This window comes from Erinaceus europaeus, chromosome 1 (genome assembly GCF_950295315.1).
Source record: "Erinaceus europaeus chromosome 1, mEriEur2.1, whole genome shotgun sequence".
Lineage (NCBI taxonomy): Eukaryota > Metazoa > Chordata > Mammalia > Eulipotyphla > Erinaceidae > Erinaceus > Erinaceus europaeus.
Window position 1 is genome coordinate 105,016,285 of NC_080162.1, and position 18,479 is coordinate 105,034,763.

An 18,479-nucleotide genomic window follows, 5' to 3' on the forward strand; every position below is an offset into this window, starting at 1 on the left:
GGGTGAGAGAAAGACAGACACCTGCAGACTTGCTTCACCACCTGTGAAGTGACTCCCCTGCAGGTGGGGATCCAGGGGCTCCAACAGGGATCCTTAGTCCGGTCCTTGTGCTTTACACCACATGCACTTAACCCACTGAGCTATCGCCAACTCCATGATGTCTCTTTCTTATCTGCCTGCAGTGGCGAAAACCTCGAGGACCATGTTGAATAACAATGGAGATAGTGAACATCTTGTCTTGTTCCCAAATGTAGGGGAAAGCTTTCAGTTTTTCTTAGTTGAGAGTGATGTTAACTGTGTGTTTGTCATAAATGATTCTTAATATGCTGAGGAATTATCCATCTAGTTCCAGTTTCCTTTATTTTTTATTAGCTAGGACAGAGAGACATTGAGAGGGAAGGGAGAAGATAAAAAGGGAGAAAGACACCTGCAGACCTGCTTCAATGTTTGAGAAACTTACCCCCTTCAGGAGGGGAGTTTAGGCTCTAATCTGGGTTCTTGTGTATGGTAATGTGAGCATTCAACTGGGTGCACCACCACCTGCCCTCCGAGACACTCTCTTAATGAACATAAATTTTGAGTTTATTCTGACTTCTTGTGCCAGCCCTCTGGACTACAGTAGCTCTCAGCAAATGCACAATAGAGGAAAACCAACTTTATTTGACTGTGGAAAACTTTAGCTTCTATTTCCTCAAGGAAAATACCTTTCTGTGGCAAGCTCAACCGTTGAGCTTTTGCCCAGACTTGACACATTCCCCAGGAACATAAATGGTCAGTGCAATCCACTCACCTAGAAGAAACTATTGCCTTTCTAGGATTTAAACTCTCTCTCTCTTTTTAAAGATCTTTCTTTTTTTATTTCTTTTATTTATTATTGGATATCTACAGAGAGAGATTGAGAGGAGAGGGGGAGATAGGGAGGGAAAGAGACAGCCCTGCTTCACCACTTACAGAGCTTTCCCCCTGCAGGTGGGGACCAGTGGGTTGAACCTGAGTCCCTGAGCACTGTTAAGTGTGCACTTAATCAAGTGTGCCACCACCTGGCCCCAGATTTAAATTCTCTTCACCTCTCCAAGGCCACAGTTCTGATGCCTTTTTAAAAGACTTGTGACATCTGAAAATTTTTTTTCTAGTTATTATTCTATGAGGGGCTCTCCTTTCCTACATCTATAAAAATATATGAAATAAATAATTAAGTGTATAGATTTGATAAATGTATAAATGTTTATTTCATAAATAGGCTCTAAATTCCAGCAAAAGCTATGTGACATTTAAATTTCTTGTTTTTTTTCTCTAGCTTTTAACTTTCCTTAGTCACATATATGTGATGATTTTTGTGTTTATAAGATCAAGTAATAATTTTGCCAAGTAATAATTTTAATTTTATCTACATATAGGTGTGTCTCTTGCTGATCGGGAGGGCAGTCTGGAATTGATTAAGTTGGATATATCTCGCACATTTCCATCGCTCTACATTTTTCAGAAGGTGAGGGTTTCTGACCAGCTACTAACTACTTTTTTCTTTTAAGTCCAAGGGAACAAACCCTCTAAATTCATAGCTGTTGTCTTTTAAAAGACAGAACTATGAAAAACAATTTTAAAAAGACAAAATTATGACAATCATAGGACTTTTTGAAGAAGTGTGAAACTTTGGTCAGTGAAATAGCTCACTTGGATAGTGTGCTTCTTCGCCATGTGTGTGACTCAGGTTTAAGCCAGGCCTCCACTGTATTGAAGGAAGTTTTGATGCTGTGATCTCTTTCATTCTCTCTCTCTGCCTCTCTCTTAAAAGAAAAAAAAAGGGGGGGAGTCAGGCTGTAGCACAGTGGGTTAGGCGCAGGTGGTGCAAAGCACAAGGACCAGCATAAGGATCCCAGTTCAAGCCCCAGGCTTCCCACCTGCAGGGGAGTCCCTTCACAGGCGGTGAAGCAGGTCTGCAGTTGTCTATCTTTCTCTCCCCCTCTCAATCTTCCCCTCCTCTCTCCATTTCTCTCTGTCCTATCCAACAACATTGATATCAGTAATAACAACAACAACAACAACAATAAAACAACAAGGGCAACAAAAGGGAATAAATAAATAAATATTTTTTTAAAGTGGGGGGTTAGCGCAGCAGGTTAAGCGCGTATGTCGCAAAGTGGAAGGACCAGCATAAGGATCTGGGTTCAAGCCCCCAGCTCCGCACCTGCAGGGGGTTGCTTTGCAAGTGGTGAAGCAGGTCTGCAGGTGTCTCTTTCTCCCCATCTCTCTGTCTTCCCCTCCTCTCTCCATTTCTCTCTGTCCTATCCAACAACAACAGCTATGATAATAATAACTACAACAAAGGCAACAAAATGTGAACAATAGCCTCCAGGAGCAGTGGATTCATAGTACAGGCACTGAGCCCCAACAATAACCCTGGAGGCAAGAAAGAAAAAAAAAGTGAAACTTACAGAAAAAAACTCAAGGGAGTTTCTCTTATTTTAGTCAATTAACTGAATTTATTGCAGTTAGCATAACACATAAATACCTGACGAAATTCTATTATGATGATTTTTCTTTCCTCCTCCCTCCCTCCCTCCCTCCCTTCCTACTTCCCTTCTTTTCTTCCTTTTTTCTTCTCTAAGGCTTTATTGGGACCTCACATCTATGTGATTCTACTGTTCCTGGTAGAATTTTTTCTTTATTTTTCCAGATAGAGGGTGAGACATATTGGGTTGTATGAAAAGTCATGATTCATTTTTGCATAGGAAAACATAGAAAAAAATATGTCATGACCACACCACTCCACCACTTAAGACTTTCTCTTGCGGGAGTTGGGGCGGTAGTGCAGTGGGTTAAGCACACGTGGCGCAAAGTGCAAGGACTGGCGTTAAGGATCCCGGTTTGAGCCCCCGGCTTCCCACGTACAGAGGAGTCACTTCACAAGTGGTAAAGCAGGTCTGCAGGTGTTTACCTTTCTCTCCCCCCTCTGTCTTACCCTCCTCTCTCCATTTCTTTCTGTCCTATCCAACAATGACGCCAACACTATTTACTACACAAGGGCAACAAAAGGGAATAAATAAACTTAAAAAAAAAAAAAAGACTTTCTTTTGCATGGTGCTCCTATTTCCTTTGCCTTGGCTGGGGGTTCAAATACATACAGATCTTTGCATGTGGTTAAGTGTGTATTTTAGCCTGGAGGTGGATTTCTTCAACTTTTTTTTTTGCCTCCAAGGTTATCTGTGGGGCTTGTTGCGGCACTACAAATCTACTGCTTCTGACAACCATTTTCTTCCATTTTATTGGACAGGGCAGTAAATTGTAGAGAGGGGTAAGATCCCTGCAGATCTGCTTCCCCACTTGTGAAGCATCCTCCTGCAAGTGAGGAGCAAGGGCTCAAACCCGGGTTCTTGGGCTTTGTTCTAGGTATGCTTAACTGGGTGTACCACTGCCCAGCCCCCCGAAGGTGAATTTTTTTTATTACTTTATTGGAGAGTTAATGGTTTAATAGTACAATGGTTGACACTTGGGTATAACTTATCATCTTCTTCTGATAGGTATCTGCAAACATGCTCACCTTCAAATAGGTATTTTTACACCTCTTTGTTTAACTTTTTCTTTCTTTCTTTTTTTCTTTGTTATGATTTTTAGGTGTTTCCCCTCCAGCCCAGAGTATTGCTCAGCTCTGGCTTACGGTGGTGTGGGGGACTGAACTTGAGACTTTGGAGCCTCAGAGAAGAGAATCTCTTTTCATAACCATTATGCTATCTCCCCTTGCAACTTTCATTAGTAATTAATTTATTTTGTGGAAGGGGCTTCATGCCTGTCCAAATTTTATCATTCTTGGTATGCTCCTTTTTCTCCCCCCAATCTCAGATGGAAATGAAACGGGGAACAAAAAGGGTAGGAGTAGACAGCATAATGCTTACGCAAAGAGTCTAAAAAAAATGTCTAAGGCTCTGAAGTCCCAGATTGAGTTCCCTGAACCACCATAAACCAGAACTGATCAATACTCCAGTGAGAGAGGGAGAGAGGGAGAGAGAGAGGAAGAGAGAGAGGGAGAGAGAGAGAGAGAGAGGACTGACTGAGGAGATAGCATAATGGTTATGCAAAATGCTTTTCATGCCCAAGGCACCAAGTGTCCCAAGTTCAGTCCCCAGCATTACCATAAACCAAAGCTGAGCTTTGCTCTGGTAGAGAGAGGGAGAGGAAAGATAACACAGCACCTCTCCACTGCTCTTGAAACATCCCTGTGCGTGTGCTCCTCTGTAGTAGCTGGGTCCTTGAGCCATAGTAAAGTCTGCTCTCTACCAAGTGAACTACCTCCTGCTCCTTCTAGGTTTGCTTTTTAATTTTTAAGATATTTTAACCTTAGCACCTTTGCCTCATAAATTGTGAAAATATAAAAAAGTTTGTCCCCATTCTCAAACTTTCTCAGAATTTTCATTGAAATAGAAAAGGTACATTCTTTTGTCCTGAGGCTTATAAAGTTGCTTACACTTTATATGAGAAATGGTTAGGAAGGGGGTAGATAGCATAATGGTTATGCAAAGAGACTCTCATGTCTGAGGCTCCAAAGTCCCAGGTTCAGTCCGCATACCACCAGAAACCAGAGCTGAATAGTGCTCTGGTAAAAAAAAACAAAACAACCCCACCTGTAGGGGAGTTGCTTCACAAGCGGTGAAGCAGGTCTGCAGGTGTCTATCTTTCTCTCCCCCTCTCTGTCTTCCCCTCCTCTCTCTATTTCTCTCTGTCTTATCCAGCAATGATGACATCCATAACAACAATAATAACTACAACAATAAAACAAGGGCGACAAAAGGGAATAAAAAAATAAATAAATAAAAATAAAACAAAAGAAAGAAAAGGTTACATTTAACCTATACCCCCCCCACTGTTTATCTGTGATTAATACAAGATTGGAAGATTACCAGGTGTAGGTCCATTCCTCACTCTCCTTATACATAATATACTTATCAGTTGACTGAAGTTTGTCCATGGAATTTTGCTGTCTTTAGATTGATAGCATGAGGTAATATATATATATTTTTAAATTTTATTTATTTATTCCTTTTGTTGCCCTTGTTGTTTTATTGTTGTAGTTATTATTGGTGTCATTGTTGTTGGATAGGACAGAGAGAAATGGAGAAGGGAGGGGAAGACAGAGAGGGGGAGAGAAAGATAGACACCTGCAGACCTGCTTCACCGCCTGTGAAGTGACTCCCCTGCAGGTGGGGAGCCGGGGGCTCGAACCGGGATCCTTCCGCTGGTCCTTGTGCTTAGCGCCACCTGCGCTTAACCCGCTGCGCTACCGCCCAACTCCCGAGGTAATATTTTTACTGTTAAGATTTAAATTTTTGGAACCAGAGAGAGAGCTTATTTGGTAGAGCTTGGGGCTTGCTTGTCTCAGGATCCTGATTTGATCCCTGGTACCACATGTACTGGAGTGATACTTTAGCTTCCATTTCTTTTGTGTGGAACTCTCTTTCTGCCTCATGTGAAGCTAATAAAATAAATATGGGAGTTGGGCGGTAGTGCAGCAGGTTAAGCACATGTGGCGCAAAGCACAAGGACCAGCATAAGGATCCTGGTTCGAGCCCCCAGCTCCCCACCTGCAGGAGAGTCGATTCATAGGCAGTGAAGCAGGTCTGCAGGTGTCTTTCTCCTTCTCTGTCTTCGCCTCCTCTCTCTATTTCTCTCTGTCCTATCCAACAACAACGACATCAGTAACTACAACAAAAAACAACAAGGGCAACAAAAGGAAGTAAATAAATAAATAAATATTTTTAAGGATCAAGCAGTAGTGTAGTGGTTTAAGTGTACATGGTGCAAAGCGCAAGGACTGGCATAAAGATGCTGGTTCAAGCTCCTGGCTCCCTACCTGTGAGGGGAGGGGTGGTGTCGCTTCACAAGTGGTGAAGCAGTTTTGCAGGTGTCTGTTCTTTCCCTCTCTTTGTCTCCCCCTCCTCTCAATTTCTCTCTGTCCTATCCAATAACAACAACAGATACAACAACAACTACAAGGGCAACAAAAATGGGGAAAATGGCCTCCAGGAGCAGTGGATTTTAGTGCAGGGACTAAGCCCCAGCGATAATCCTGGAGGCAAAAATAAATAAATAAATAATTTTAAAATATTAATAGGGCTGGGAGATGGTTTATTTGGCAGAGCATACACTTGACTACACATGAGAATCACTAACAACACAGAGGAGCGTCATGCAAAGGGAAGGAAGCTTCACAAGAGGTGGGAGGAATACTATAGTGTTTCTCTCTGTCTTTTTCTCTAAAATAGTCTCTCATCCTCTATCTTAGAGAGAGAGAGGGAGTCGGGCTGTAGCGCAGTGGGTTAAGCGCAGGTGGCACAAAGCACAAGGACGGGCATAAGGATCCCGGTTCGAACCCCGGCTCCCCACCTGCAGGGGAGTCGCTTCACAGGCAGTGAAGCAGGTCTGCAGGTGTCTATCTTTCTCTCCCCCTCTGTCTTCCCCTCCTCTCTCCATTTCTCTCTGTCCTATCCAACAATGACAACAACAATAATAACTACAACAGTAAAACAACAAGGGCAACAAAAGGGAATAAATAAATTAATTTTTAAAAAAAAGAGAGAGAAAGAGAAAGTGCTGAGGAGTTAGCAGAGTGGTTATACAAATAGACTTTCATGCCAGAGGCAGCAAAGGTCCCAGATTCATCTGGTAAAAAAAGAAAACGAAAAAGTTCCTGAAGGAATGATGCAGGCACAAAGACCCAGTGAAAATTTTAGCAGCAAGAGAAAAGTTAAAAATTAGTAAACTTAATTAAGTGTAACTTGATGGTTTTCTTTAGGTAAAGCAATCTGTATTCATCACAATCTAGCTGTGTTTTGAATTGCTCATAAACTATATGTCTTTATATATCCACCAAGTGAGTTTATTTGGCCTCTTTTGTTGTACATGATTAAGTAATTATTATTAAAAAAACATCTTGGCAGAGTGCTTTAGAACATTTTGATACTGATGAGATATGCTAAAGCTAGTCATTGAGCAAGTGCTAAAGTTTATTAATATATCATTTAAAAAGTAACTTAGAGACAATTACTTGTGTAGTTTGACTTTTCACTTTTCTCTCCTAAGGGTGGTCCATATCATGATGTCTTACATAGTATCTTAGGGGCATATACATGTTACAGACCTGATGTTGGTTATGTAAGTATTTGTTTCAATTTGTTTTTTTGAATACAAACATTTTCTCTATTTTCTTATGGAAGTATTTTATGTTGTGTTAGTACCCACATGTCTATTTCTGTGTTCATTTTTTTTTTTTTTTTTTGTCTTTTTAACCTGTCAGCTTACCCATAAAGCAATCTTCCCATCTCCCTCCAGGGATTTACTATATTGGCTGCCAGCTTTTTCAAAGAACAGGTCAGGATTTCTTAAAAAATATATTTATTTATTTATTCCCTTTGGTTGTCCTTGTTGTCTTATTGTTGTAGTTATTGTTGTTGTTATTGATGTTGTCGTTGTTAGATTAAGACAGAGAGAAATGGAGAGAGAAGGGGAAGACAGAGAGGAGAAGAGAAAGATAGACACCTGCAGACCTGCTTCACCACCTGTGACGTGACTCCTCTGCAGGTGGGGAGCCGGGGGGCTTGAACCGGGATACTTATGCCGGTCCTTGCGCTTTGCACCACCTGTGTTTAACCCACTGTGCTACTGCCTGACTCCCCAGGTCAGGATTTTACTATTCAGTTTCTAAATAGATTTATTACTTCTGCTGCCAGTGTCTTACTCCCTTCTTTTCAACACTCTTTTCACTGACTCTGAAGAATCCGTTATACCTACTGTGGGAAGGAGACACCTATCTATATAGGTTAAGAGAGGGAATTTGTTGGATTGTGGTGGTGTAGGGCACTGAGCCTTAGGCTTTGGTGCCTCAGGCATGAAAAGTCTTTTTGTATAACCATTAATGCTATCTTCCCTGCCCATTTATTGTTTTAAAGAACTATCTTTATTGGGAAAATGTCAATTAGTAAGATTATCACTGATGTCCAATTTCCTATCTTCCTATAATGTATCAGTAGACCATACCTTTCACCAACTTGTCCTTTCTCCATCATAGGATACTAGGTTCCTGATGCACTATTTATAGTCCCATTCTAACTTCCTCTTTTAGAGTTCTTGGATCAACTACAATAGATCATTTCTAAGTTTTATTCTGTATTTTTCATTTCTGGTTCTTTTTTTTTTTTTTAACTATTATTATCTTTATTTAGTTTTTGGATAGAAACAGCCAGAAACTGAGAAGAAAGGGGGAGATAGAGAGGGAGAGAGACCCCTGCAGCACTGCTCCACCACTTGTGAAGCTTTCCCCCTGCAGGTGGGGACCTGGGTCCTTGTGCATTGTAACATGTGCCTCAACCAGGTGTGCCACCACTCAGCCCTTCATTTCTGGTTCTTAAATGCCACTTGTGCGTGAAATTATCCTGTTGTCTTTCTCCTTCTAGATTACTTCTTTTAACATTATTCCTTCAAGTTCCATCTAAGTTATAGCAAAAGAGAAGATGCCATAATTTCAGACATTGTATATTCCATTGTATATATGTATGACTACATTTTAAACCACTGTTCTAAGGCAGGGGTAGATAGCATAATGGACTCTCAAGCCTGAGGTTCCAAAGTCCCAGGTTCAATCCCCTGCACCACCATAAGCCAGAGCTGAGCAGTGCTCTGATTAAAACAAAACAAAACACTGTTCTTTTGTTAGACATTTAATTTGGGCTATTACAAGCTGCTCTATAATAAACATAGGTGTGCACAAATCTCTTTTTCCCCTCCATTTTAGGTAGACACCTAGGAAAGGAACTGCCAAATCATATGGTAGATGCTTTTTTTTTTTTTAACCTTCATCCCCAAGCAGATTCTCTATATAGTGTACAGATTTTTTGTATAATAAAGCAGAAATGAAATAAAGCAGATGAAAACATATAATATGATCCTTAAAAACAGCAAACACAAATGTTACTAGATATTTGGATTCCCTGGCCAAGCTACTTAAATTCTAAACCTTAATTTCTACTTTTTTTTTCCCCCTTTCATTAAGACACTGCTCAGCTCTGGTTTATGATGGTAGCAGGGACGGAACCTAGAAGGCTCAGACAGGAAAAGTCTGTCGCAGTAAACTGCTGTGTTATTTACCATCCCACCCCCCACTTCAAACCCCTGCCCAATTTCTATTTTTCCTTTTTTTTTTTTTTTTTGAAGGAACTATCCTTAAAGGGAGTTGATGATTAAATGAGGTTAACCAGATAAAGTGAGCAGCACAATGCCTGGCACATGAGTGTTCAACACCAATTAGTTCTGATTCCTCCTGTCTTGTGATCACACGGACTAGGTTTCAATTTAACCAGAGCATTGATCAGCTCTGGCTTATGGTGGTGTGGAGGACTGAACCTGGGACTTTGGAGCCTCAAGCATGAGAGTCTAAACAGCATAAATTAACAAAATCAAGAATAAAAGAACAGTTAACACTTCATAAATGCAAACAATCATGAAACTGTTATCAACAGAGATATGGGAACAGATTGGACAACATAATAGGAATGAACATATTCTTAGAAATATAAAATATCCTCATACTGAACTAGGAAGAAATAGAAAATCTGAAGAGATCCACCACAAGAAACAGCATTTAAATAACAATCAAAAATCTTCCAAAACAGGTCAGATGGTTTCCCTACTGAGTTCTAACAAGTTTCAAAGAAAGACATCTGCCTTTCTCAAACTGTTCCATAAAATTAAGAAGGGGGGAGGGTCAGGCAGTAGCGCAGTGGGTTAAGCTCACATGGCACAACGCGCAAAGACCAGTGTAAGGATCCGGTTCAAGCCCCCAGCTCCCCACCTGCAGGGGAGTCGCTTCACGGGCGGTGAAGCAGGTCTGCAGGTGTCTATCTCCCTCTCTCTTTCTCTGTCTTCCCCTCCTCTATCTGTTTCTCTCATTTCTATCCAACAATGAACGACATCAACAACAACAATAACTACAACAAGGCTACAACAAGGGCAGCAAAAGGGGGAAAAATAGCCTCCATGAGCAGTGGATTCATGGTGCAGGCACTGAGCCCCAGCAATAACCCTGGAGGCAAAAAAAAAAAATTAAGGAGGGAAAGCTTCTTAACATATTCCAAGTAAATTAAAAAATAGACAAACATATTATACACACAGAAAAATATATACTATATCTCTGATAAACTCATATAAAAATCCTCAACAAAAGTAAGCAACATCAACAGGTAACTTTTCCTCCAATATCAGGAATAACACAAGTATTCTTTAATAGTGTTGACAATACTAACAAGAGAGACTATGCATGAAGTGTATACAAATCAGGAAATAAGCTTATGATATAATGAAAATAATTAAGCATCTTGAAATAAATTCAACCAGAGAAGTGAGTGATCTATGCATTGGCAGGGGGGGGGGGGGGGAGGCGTCATTGAAAAATAAATGATAGGGGCCGGGTGGCGACGCACCTGGTTGAGTTACAATGCACAAGGACCTGGGTTCAAGCTCCCAGTCTCTACCTTCAGGGGGAAAGCTTCACAAGTGGTGAAGCAGTGCTGCAGGTGTCTCTCTGTCTCTCACCCTCTATATCCCCCTTCCCTCTCGATTTCTGACAGTCTCTATCCAATAAATAAATAAATTTAAAAAAAAAGAAAAGTAAGTGATAAAAAGAGAAGACAGGATAAGTCTTATGTTCATTGATAAGGAGAATGATACTAATTGTATCATTAAAATTGTTGAAGTCAGAAATGACAGGAAATGCCTAGGGAAACACAGACATTGCTGCACCACACCAGAGTATGGATGGGGTAAGGATATTGTTGCAGAAGGACTTATTTCTATATTGTCAGTTCAGCTCCATCAATCATCAATCTGTGTGTCTCGTTTGTTCTAGTACATCACTGTTTTCTTTTTCTTTTCTTTGTTTCCAGAGTTGTTGCTGAGGCTCAGTGCCAGCACTATGAATCCAATGCTGCTGGAAGCTATTTTTTCCCTTTTGTTAACCTTGTTTTTCATTGTTATTATTATTGTTGTTATTGCTATTGGATAGGACAGAGAAATCGAGAGAGGAGGGGAAGACAAGAGGGGGAGAGAAAGACACCTGCAGACCTGCTTTACCGCTTGTGGAGCGACCACCCTGCAGGTGGGGAGATGGGTGCTGGAAGCCAGTGCTTACGCTTTATGTCATGTGTGCTTAACCCGCTGTGTTACCGCCTCGTCCTCGTTTTCTTTGTTTTTAAGGTAGAGACGGGCAGAGAGGAAGAGAGAGTGTGTATGTTAGGGAGAGGTAGGGGAAGTTTCTACATAGCAGATTACTTTAGGGATTTGGGCGGTAGTGCAGTGGGATAAGTGCAGGTGGTGCAAAGCACAAGGACCAGACTAAGGATCCCTGTTGGAGCCCCCGGCTCCCCACCTGCAGGGTAGTCACTTCACAGGTGGTGAAGCAGGTCTGCAGGTGTCTGTCTTTCTCTCCCCCTCTCTGTCTTCCCCTCCTCTCTCCATTTCTCTGTCCTATCCAACAACGATGACATCAATAACAACAACGATAACTACAACAATAAAACAAGGGCAACAAAAGGGAATAAATAAATTAAAGATTACTTTAGTGTATTGGGACGGACTTGAATCTGTGTTGTGCACATTACAAAACTGCAAACTCCACATAAGCTCTTTGGCCAGCTCCAGTACCATACAGTTTTGATTATTATGCCTTGTAGCTTAGTTTGAAGCCCAAAGACATAATGCCTCTATTCTTGTCCTTTTTTTCTCAGGATTGCTTTGGTGGTTCTAGGTCTTTGTGTACTTTCTGGTAAATTTATGTATAATTTTTATATTCCCTTAAATTCAGTGGGACTGTGATAGAGATTGCATTAAATCTATTCCTCTGGGTAGGATTCTTATTTTAGCAATTTATTCTTGCAACATGGACATGGTATATCTTTACATTTACTTATGTCTTTTATTTATTTTACTAGTAACTCATAGTTTTATGTGTATGTCTTTTACTTTCTTTGCTAAATTTATTCTTAGATACCTAATTATTTTGCTTCTTTTATAAATGGAATTGATTGATTTCTCCTCCTCTTCATCCTTCTAATTTACTACTTGCATAGAGGAATGCCACTAATTTTCTTTTCTTTTTTAAAAAAATTTTTATATTTATTTATTTTCCCTCTTGTTGCCCTTTTTTTGTAGTTATTATTGTTGTTGTTATTGATGTCGTCATTGTTAGATAGGACAGAGAGAAATGGAGAGAGGAGGGGAAGACAGAGGGGGAGAGAAAGACATCTGCAGGTCAGCTTCACTGCCTGTGAAGTGACTCCCCTGCAGGTGGCCACTAATTTTCATGTGTTAATTTCCTCTTCTTTTTTTTTTTTCACCAGAGCACTGATCATCTCTGGCTTATGGTAGTGCAGGGGATTGAACCTGGGATTTCAGAGCCTCAGGCATGAGAGTTTCTTTGCATAACTATTATGCTATCTATCCCCACTCATGTTTTAATTTTAAGAGTCTTCTACTAGATTCTTCTGGATTTCCTATGTATCCTGTCATGTCATCCATCTATAAATAGTGATAGTTCTAGTTCTTTTCCAGTTTGCATACCTTTATCTTTCTTGCCTGCTATGACTATAACTTCCAGGATTATGTTGAATAATAACTTTATAGTGGATAGCTTTGCCTTGTACCTGGTGTACGAAGGAAAGCTTTCAGTTTCTCATTATTGAGTGTGATGATGGTTGTGGGTTTGTTACCATTTTAATCATTAAGGGATGTTGAATCTTGTCAGAAGCTTTCTCTGTATCTGATGAAATAATTGTGTTTTAATTTGTTTATTTTACTTTTTTGCTGTTGATATGGTATATCCAACTTTGTGTTTAAAAGACTGTAGGGGGGCCCATCGGGCGGTAGCACAGTGGGTTAAGTGCACATGGCACAAAGCGCAAGGACCGGTGTAAAGATCCTGGTTCGAGCCCCCAGCTCCCCACCTGCAGTGGGGGTCTTTTCACAAGTGGTGAAGCAGGTCTGCTGGTGTTATATCTTTCTCTCCCCCTCTCTTTCTTCTCCTCTCCATTTTTCTCTGCCCTATCCAACAACAATGACATCAATAACAACAATAATAATAAACACAACAGTGATAAAACAAGGGCAACAAAAAGGGAAAAGAATTTTTTTAAAAAGGGAGTCAGGTGGTAGCGCAGTGGGTTAAGCGCAGGTAGCTCAAAGCATATGGACCAGCGTAAGGATCCCGGTTCGAGCCCTTTGCTCCCCACCTAAAGGGGAGTTGCTTCACAAGCAGTGAAGCAGGTCTGCAGGTGCCTTTCTCTTTTCCTCTCTGTCTCCTCCTCTCTCCATTTATCTGTCCTATCCAACAACAACAACAATAATACCTACAACAATAAAACAACAAGGGCAGCAAAAGGGAATATATAAATATTTTAAAAAAAGAAAGGGAGTCCATTTACAAAATCTGTCCTATCCAACAATGACAACATCAATAACTACAACAATAAAACAAGGGCAACAAAAGGGAATAAATAAGTAAATATTTTTTTAAAAATTTAAAAAAGAGGGAGTCGGGCTGTAGAGCAGAGGGTTAAGCGCAGGTAGCACAAAGCACAAGGACCGGCATACGGATCCCGGTTCGAGCCCCGGCTCCCCACCTGCAGGGGAGTTGCTTCACAAGCGGTGAAGCAGGTCTGCAGGTGTCTATCTTTCTCTCCTTCCTCCTCTCTGTCTTCCCCTCCTCTCTCCATTTCTCTCTGTCCTATCCAACAACAACAATAATAACTACAACAATAAAACAACAAGGGCAACAAAGGGAATAAATAAATAAAATTAATATTTTTTTAAAAAATTTAAAAAAGAAAAATTAAAATATTATAGGTGCCAGGCAGTTAATGTGTATGCCTGGTTAAGCATACACATTATAGTGCACAAGGACCCAGGTTCAAGCCCCTAGTCCCCACCTGCAGGGGGAAATCTTCACAAGTGATAAAGCAGTGCTATTCCTACCTCTCCCAACCCTCTCAGTTTATAGCTCTACCCAATAATAAATCAATAAAAAATATTTTTTAAAAGTTATTAAAAAACTAGATCATAAAAAAAAAAACTAGATCATAGCCTAGGAGGTGGTGCAGTGGATAAAGCCCTGGATTCAGGAATACAAGGTCCCAGTTCAATCTCCAGTGTAGCATGTGCCAGAATGATGATCTGGTGCTTTTTTCTTTTCTCCTCCTCTCACTACTAAATAACAGAATAAACAAACAAAAACAGTTTTACAACATAACCAAGTGGAATTATCCCAGGAATGCAAGAATGGCTCAACATATACAAGTGGATTATTGTAATTCACCATATCAACAGCAGGGTCTTAACACCTATGTTTATTGGGCATATTGGCCTCTAGTGTTTGTTTGTTTGTTTATTATGATGTCTCTCAGCTTTTGGTATCAGAATTCTGTTGGATTTTAGGGAAGACAATTAATTTCTTTGTCTTTGAATTTCTAGAAGAACTAAAAGGATAAGTAATAAGTCCTGTTGGGAAGTTAGGTAAAACTATGTTACCTTGGACTTTTGTTTTTCAGGAGACTTGGTTACTGTTTCCATTTTTTTTTTAATTATCTATTTATTTTCCCTTTAGTTGCCTTTGTTGTTTAACATTATTGTGGTTATTGATGTCGTTATTGTTGGATAGGACAGAGAGAAATGGAGAGAGGAGGGGAAGACAGAGAGAGAGAGAGGAGGATAGACACCAGCAGACCTGATTCACCACTAGTGAAGCGACTCCCCTGCAGGTGGGGAGCCAGGCTCGAACCGGGATCCTTACGGCCGTTCCTTGTGCTTTGCGCTACATGTGCATAACCCGTTGCGCAACTGCCCAACTCCCTATTTCCATTTTTTTAAATTGTAATTGGTTTGTTTATGTTTTCTTTTTCCTCCTGACTCATTCTTGAAAGGTTGTGAGATTCTGGGAAGTCTTCTGGTTTTACCAGCTTAGCGTCACCTACTTGTTCATAGTAATCTCTCAACACCCCTTCAATTTCCATGTTATCTGTTGTTATTTCTCCTCCTCTATTGATAATTTCATTTATTTGAGTCCTCTCTCTCTCTCTTTTTTAATCCAGTCTGGCAAAGATTTTGTTGATTTTGTTTAGACTTTCAAAGAACCAACTCTTAGTTTCATTATCTTTTGCACTGTTTTAATATCATTTATTTCTATTCTCAATTTTTATTATTTCTCTCCTTCTGCTGACTTTGGGCTTATTTTGTTCTTTTTTTTCTAGATCATCTATTTCTTGAGAGATTGAAAGAAGTCAAAGCTTTGGCTAAGTCATTTCCCTAGACACCAAATGTCTTTTTTTTCTAAATGAATTAAAAAAAATATTTATTTCCTTTTTGTTGCCCTTGTTGTTTTTATTATTGTTGTAGTTATTGTTGTTGTTGATGATGTTGTCATTGTCGGATAGGACAGAGAGAAATGGAGTGAGGAGGGGAAGACAGAGAGAGGGAGAGGAGGATAGACACCTGCAGACCTGCTTCACCACCTGTGAAGCGATTCCCCTGCAGGTGGGGAGCCAGGAGCTCAAACCGGGATCCTCACGCGAGTCCTTGAGCTTTGCGCCATGTGCGCTAAGAGTCACTTTCCAGGGTCCATATATATATCGTCTATATATGATTTTTGTCATTACTTGGGCTTTACCACTCCTAAATGGCTTTTTTTTTTTTTTTTATCCAAGTAAGAGTAGAAAGAGACAAGAAAACAGAAGATGAGAGGGAAAGATATCATAGCACTGAAGCTTCCCACAGTATAGTAGGCATCGGGTTCAGACCTGGGTTGCACGCAGCGCAAAGCAGACACTTTTCCAGGTAATCTGTTTTGCTGGCACCAGGCCCAATTTTTCAGTTTTATTTTTAGAGATAGAGGAAGACTCAAAAGTATTATACCATTCCACCAGCCACAGACTTCAACCCATTTTCGTCTTTGTTTCTCTCTCTTATGGTACCTGGAATCAAACCCAGGCCCTTTATGCATGAAACAAATGTATGATACCCATTGAGTCATCTCCTGGACCCTATCCCTTCACATTTTAAAGTTGACATTAACTTTTTTTTTTTTTTTTTTTTGCTATAAGTATACCCTCTCTTCTGTCATACTCTTTCAAGTATACAGAATAAAAAATAATTGACTGGGATAGCTGTTTTAAAATATCTAATTTTTAGCAATTATTAGATATTTTGTTTTATTTTTAAAATAAAACTTAGGTAGGGGTAGATTGCATAATGATTATGCAAAGAGACTCTCATGCCTGATGCTCCAGAGTCCCAGCTTCAGTTCGGAGTACCACCAAAAAAGCCAGAGCTGAGTAATGCTCTGGTAAAAATAAATAAATAAATAAATAAATAAAAACATGACCCAGAGAATATGGCTTGCTATTGTCATGGCCCAGATGTTGAGGCCTAAACACCCCATGACAGAAAGCATCTTTGCTGTAGTGTCTCTCCCTCCCTGTCTCTAGATTTGTTTCTATATTTGAATAAAAAGAAAATCAACTTGCAGTGGTAAAATTATGCTTACACAAGCTCTGATTCTGCAAAACAAATAAAAATCACTTTCCTTTTACCTTCTTTGCCCCCATCCTTTCTCTTTTCCTTCCCCTTCCCTACCTCTTTCTTTTCCCCTTCCTCCCTCCCTCCCTCCTTCTCCCCCCCTTTCCCTTTTCTTTCTTTCTATCTCCTTTGTTTGTTTGTTTTTGGGTAATTGCCATCAGGATCATCTCTGGAGTTCGGTGTCAGAACTAGTAATCCACCATTTCCAGCGACCATTTTTTCCTTTCTGTTTTATTTGATAGGACAGAGAGAACTTGGGAGGGTAAGGAGAGTTGGAGAGTGAGAGAGGTAGATACCTGCAGAACTGCTGCTCTGCTCATGAAACGTCCTCCCTGCAGGTGGGGGGCAGTAGCAGGATCTGAACCCAGGGGAACACTGAGCTCCAGAGATGACCCTGATGGCATCATCAGGGCATCACCAAGTCTTTTTTCCCCCCATCTCACCAGGTCCTTGTGCATAGTAATGTGAACGCTTAGCTTAACTGGGTATGTCACTGCCTGGTTCCCTCCCCAGCTTTTCTTGGTTTTTTATCTGCATTTCTTAACTATGTCTTAGTTGTTTTAGTTCCTCCTCCTCCTACCCCACCCCCTTTTATTTTTTTTTACCTGAACTGCTCAGCTTTGGCTGATGGGGTTGGGGGGCATTGAACCTGAGACTTTGGAGCCTCAAGCATGAGAGTCTCGTTGCATAACCATTATGTTATCTACCCCTGCTCCTTAGTTTCTCATTTCATAGCTCAAACCAAATGTATCATAACAGTGAAGTCATCTGATTTCTATTCTATGATTTTATACACTACTTAGAGGCTTTAGACTGAAAAAAATGAAAACTATTTTGTACACTCATGTTTTTTTTTTTTTCCCTTCTAGAAAGCCAAATCTAAAAGGGCCTTTCTTTTTTTTTTTTTCCTTTCAAAATATTCTCTCTTTCTTTTGTTATCCTTGTACAGATGACTTTGTTTACCTTCGCAATGCATGAAATATAAGTATAGTGGTCTGAGAGGTGGCGCAGTGATAAAGCTTTGGACTCTCAAGCATGAGGTCCTGAGTTCCATCCCTGGCAGCACATGTGCCAGAGTGATGTCTGGTTCTTTCTCTCTCCTCCTGTCTTTCTCATTAATAAGTAAATAAAATCTTTAAAAAAATAAATATAAGTATAAAACATTCATTACTATTGGCACATTATTTATATTTACTGTTGTTGGAGATTGAAAAGAGATCTTGTTTCATTCTATTCTTAGTATCACTAAGAATTTTTCATGAATACAATGAAATGTAAACTCTACAGAATTGTTATTGTAAGCACCTTCTGATTACCTTTTTTCCCCCTTTGAAGGTCCAAGGGATGTCCTTCATTGCAGCAGTGCTTATTCTAAATTTGGAAGAGGCAGATGCCTTCATTGCATTTGCAAATCTTCTCAATAAGCCATGCCAGTTGGCCTTTTTTCGTGTGGATCATAGCATGGTATGGTCATTTGGAATGGATTATTTATTTCTTTGACTATTGGTTTCTGTATTCTGTTTGACTTTTTAGAATGAAAATCAACAGTTAGAATTCTAAGATAGGGGGTCAGGTGGTAGCGCACCTGATTGAGCACATATGTTAAAATGATCAAGAACCCAGGTTCAATTCTCCGGTCCCTACATGCAGGGGGAAAGCTTCACGAGTGGTGAAGCAGGGCTGCAGGTGTCTGTCTCTCTTTCTCTCTATCTCCCCCTTCCCTCTCAATTTCTGACTATCTCTAAATAATAAATAAACTAATTAATATAATAAAAAATAAAAAAAGAATTCTAAGATAATCGGGTGCCGGGCGGTAGCGCAGCGGGTTAAGTGCACATGGTGCAAAGTGTAAAGACCAGTATAAGGATCCTGGTCTG

At 40.2% G+C, this 18,479-nt stretch overlaps 1 protein-coding gene and 1 long non-coding RNA gene across 5 annotated transcripts in view; one reads left to right on the top strand and one right to left on the bottom strand.

Moving 5' to 3' along the window:
- The window catches only part of LOC132538952 (uncharacterized), a 310,731-nt gene that overhangs the window by 179,011 nt on the left and 113,241 nt on the right, over positions 1-18,479 (bottom strand). The window lies entirely within an intron of this gene.
- The window catches only part of TBC1D12 (TBC1 domain family member 12), a 105,194-nt gene that overhangs the window by 80,013 nt on the left and 6,702 nt on the right, over positions 1-18,479 (top strand). For 3 of the 4 annotated variants that reach the window (XM_060192244.1, XM_060192258.1, XM_016193653.2), the window contains 3 exons: positions 1,398-1,486; positions 7,072-7,143; positions 17,938-18,066. In XM_060192244.1, the coding sequence (XP_060048227.1) occupies positions 1,398-1,486; positions 7,072-7,143; positions 17,938-18,066 (290 nt within the window). The remainder of the gene's footprint in view (positions 1-1,397; positions 1,487-7,071; positions 7,144-17,937; positions 18,067-18,479) is intronic. The other variant, XM_060192251.1, reaches the window with a different exon arrangement.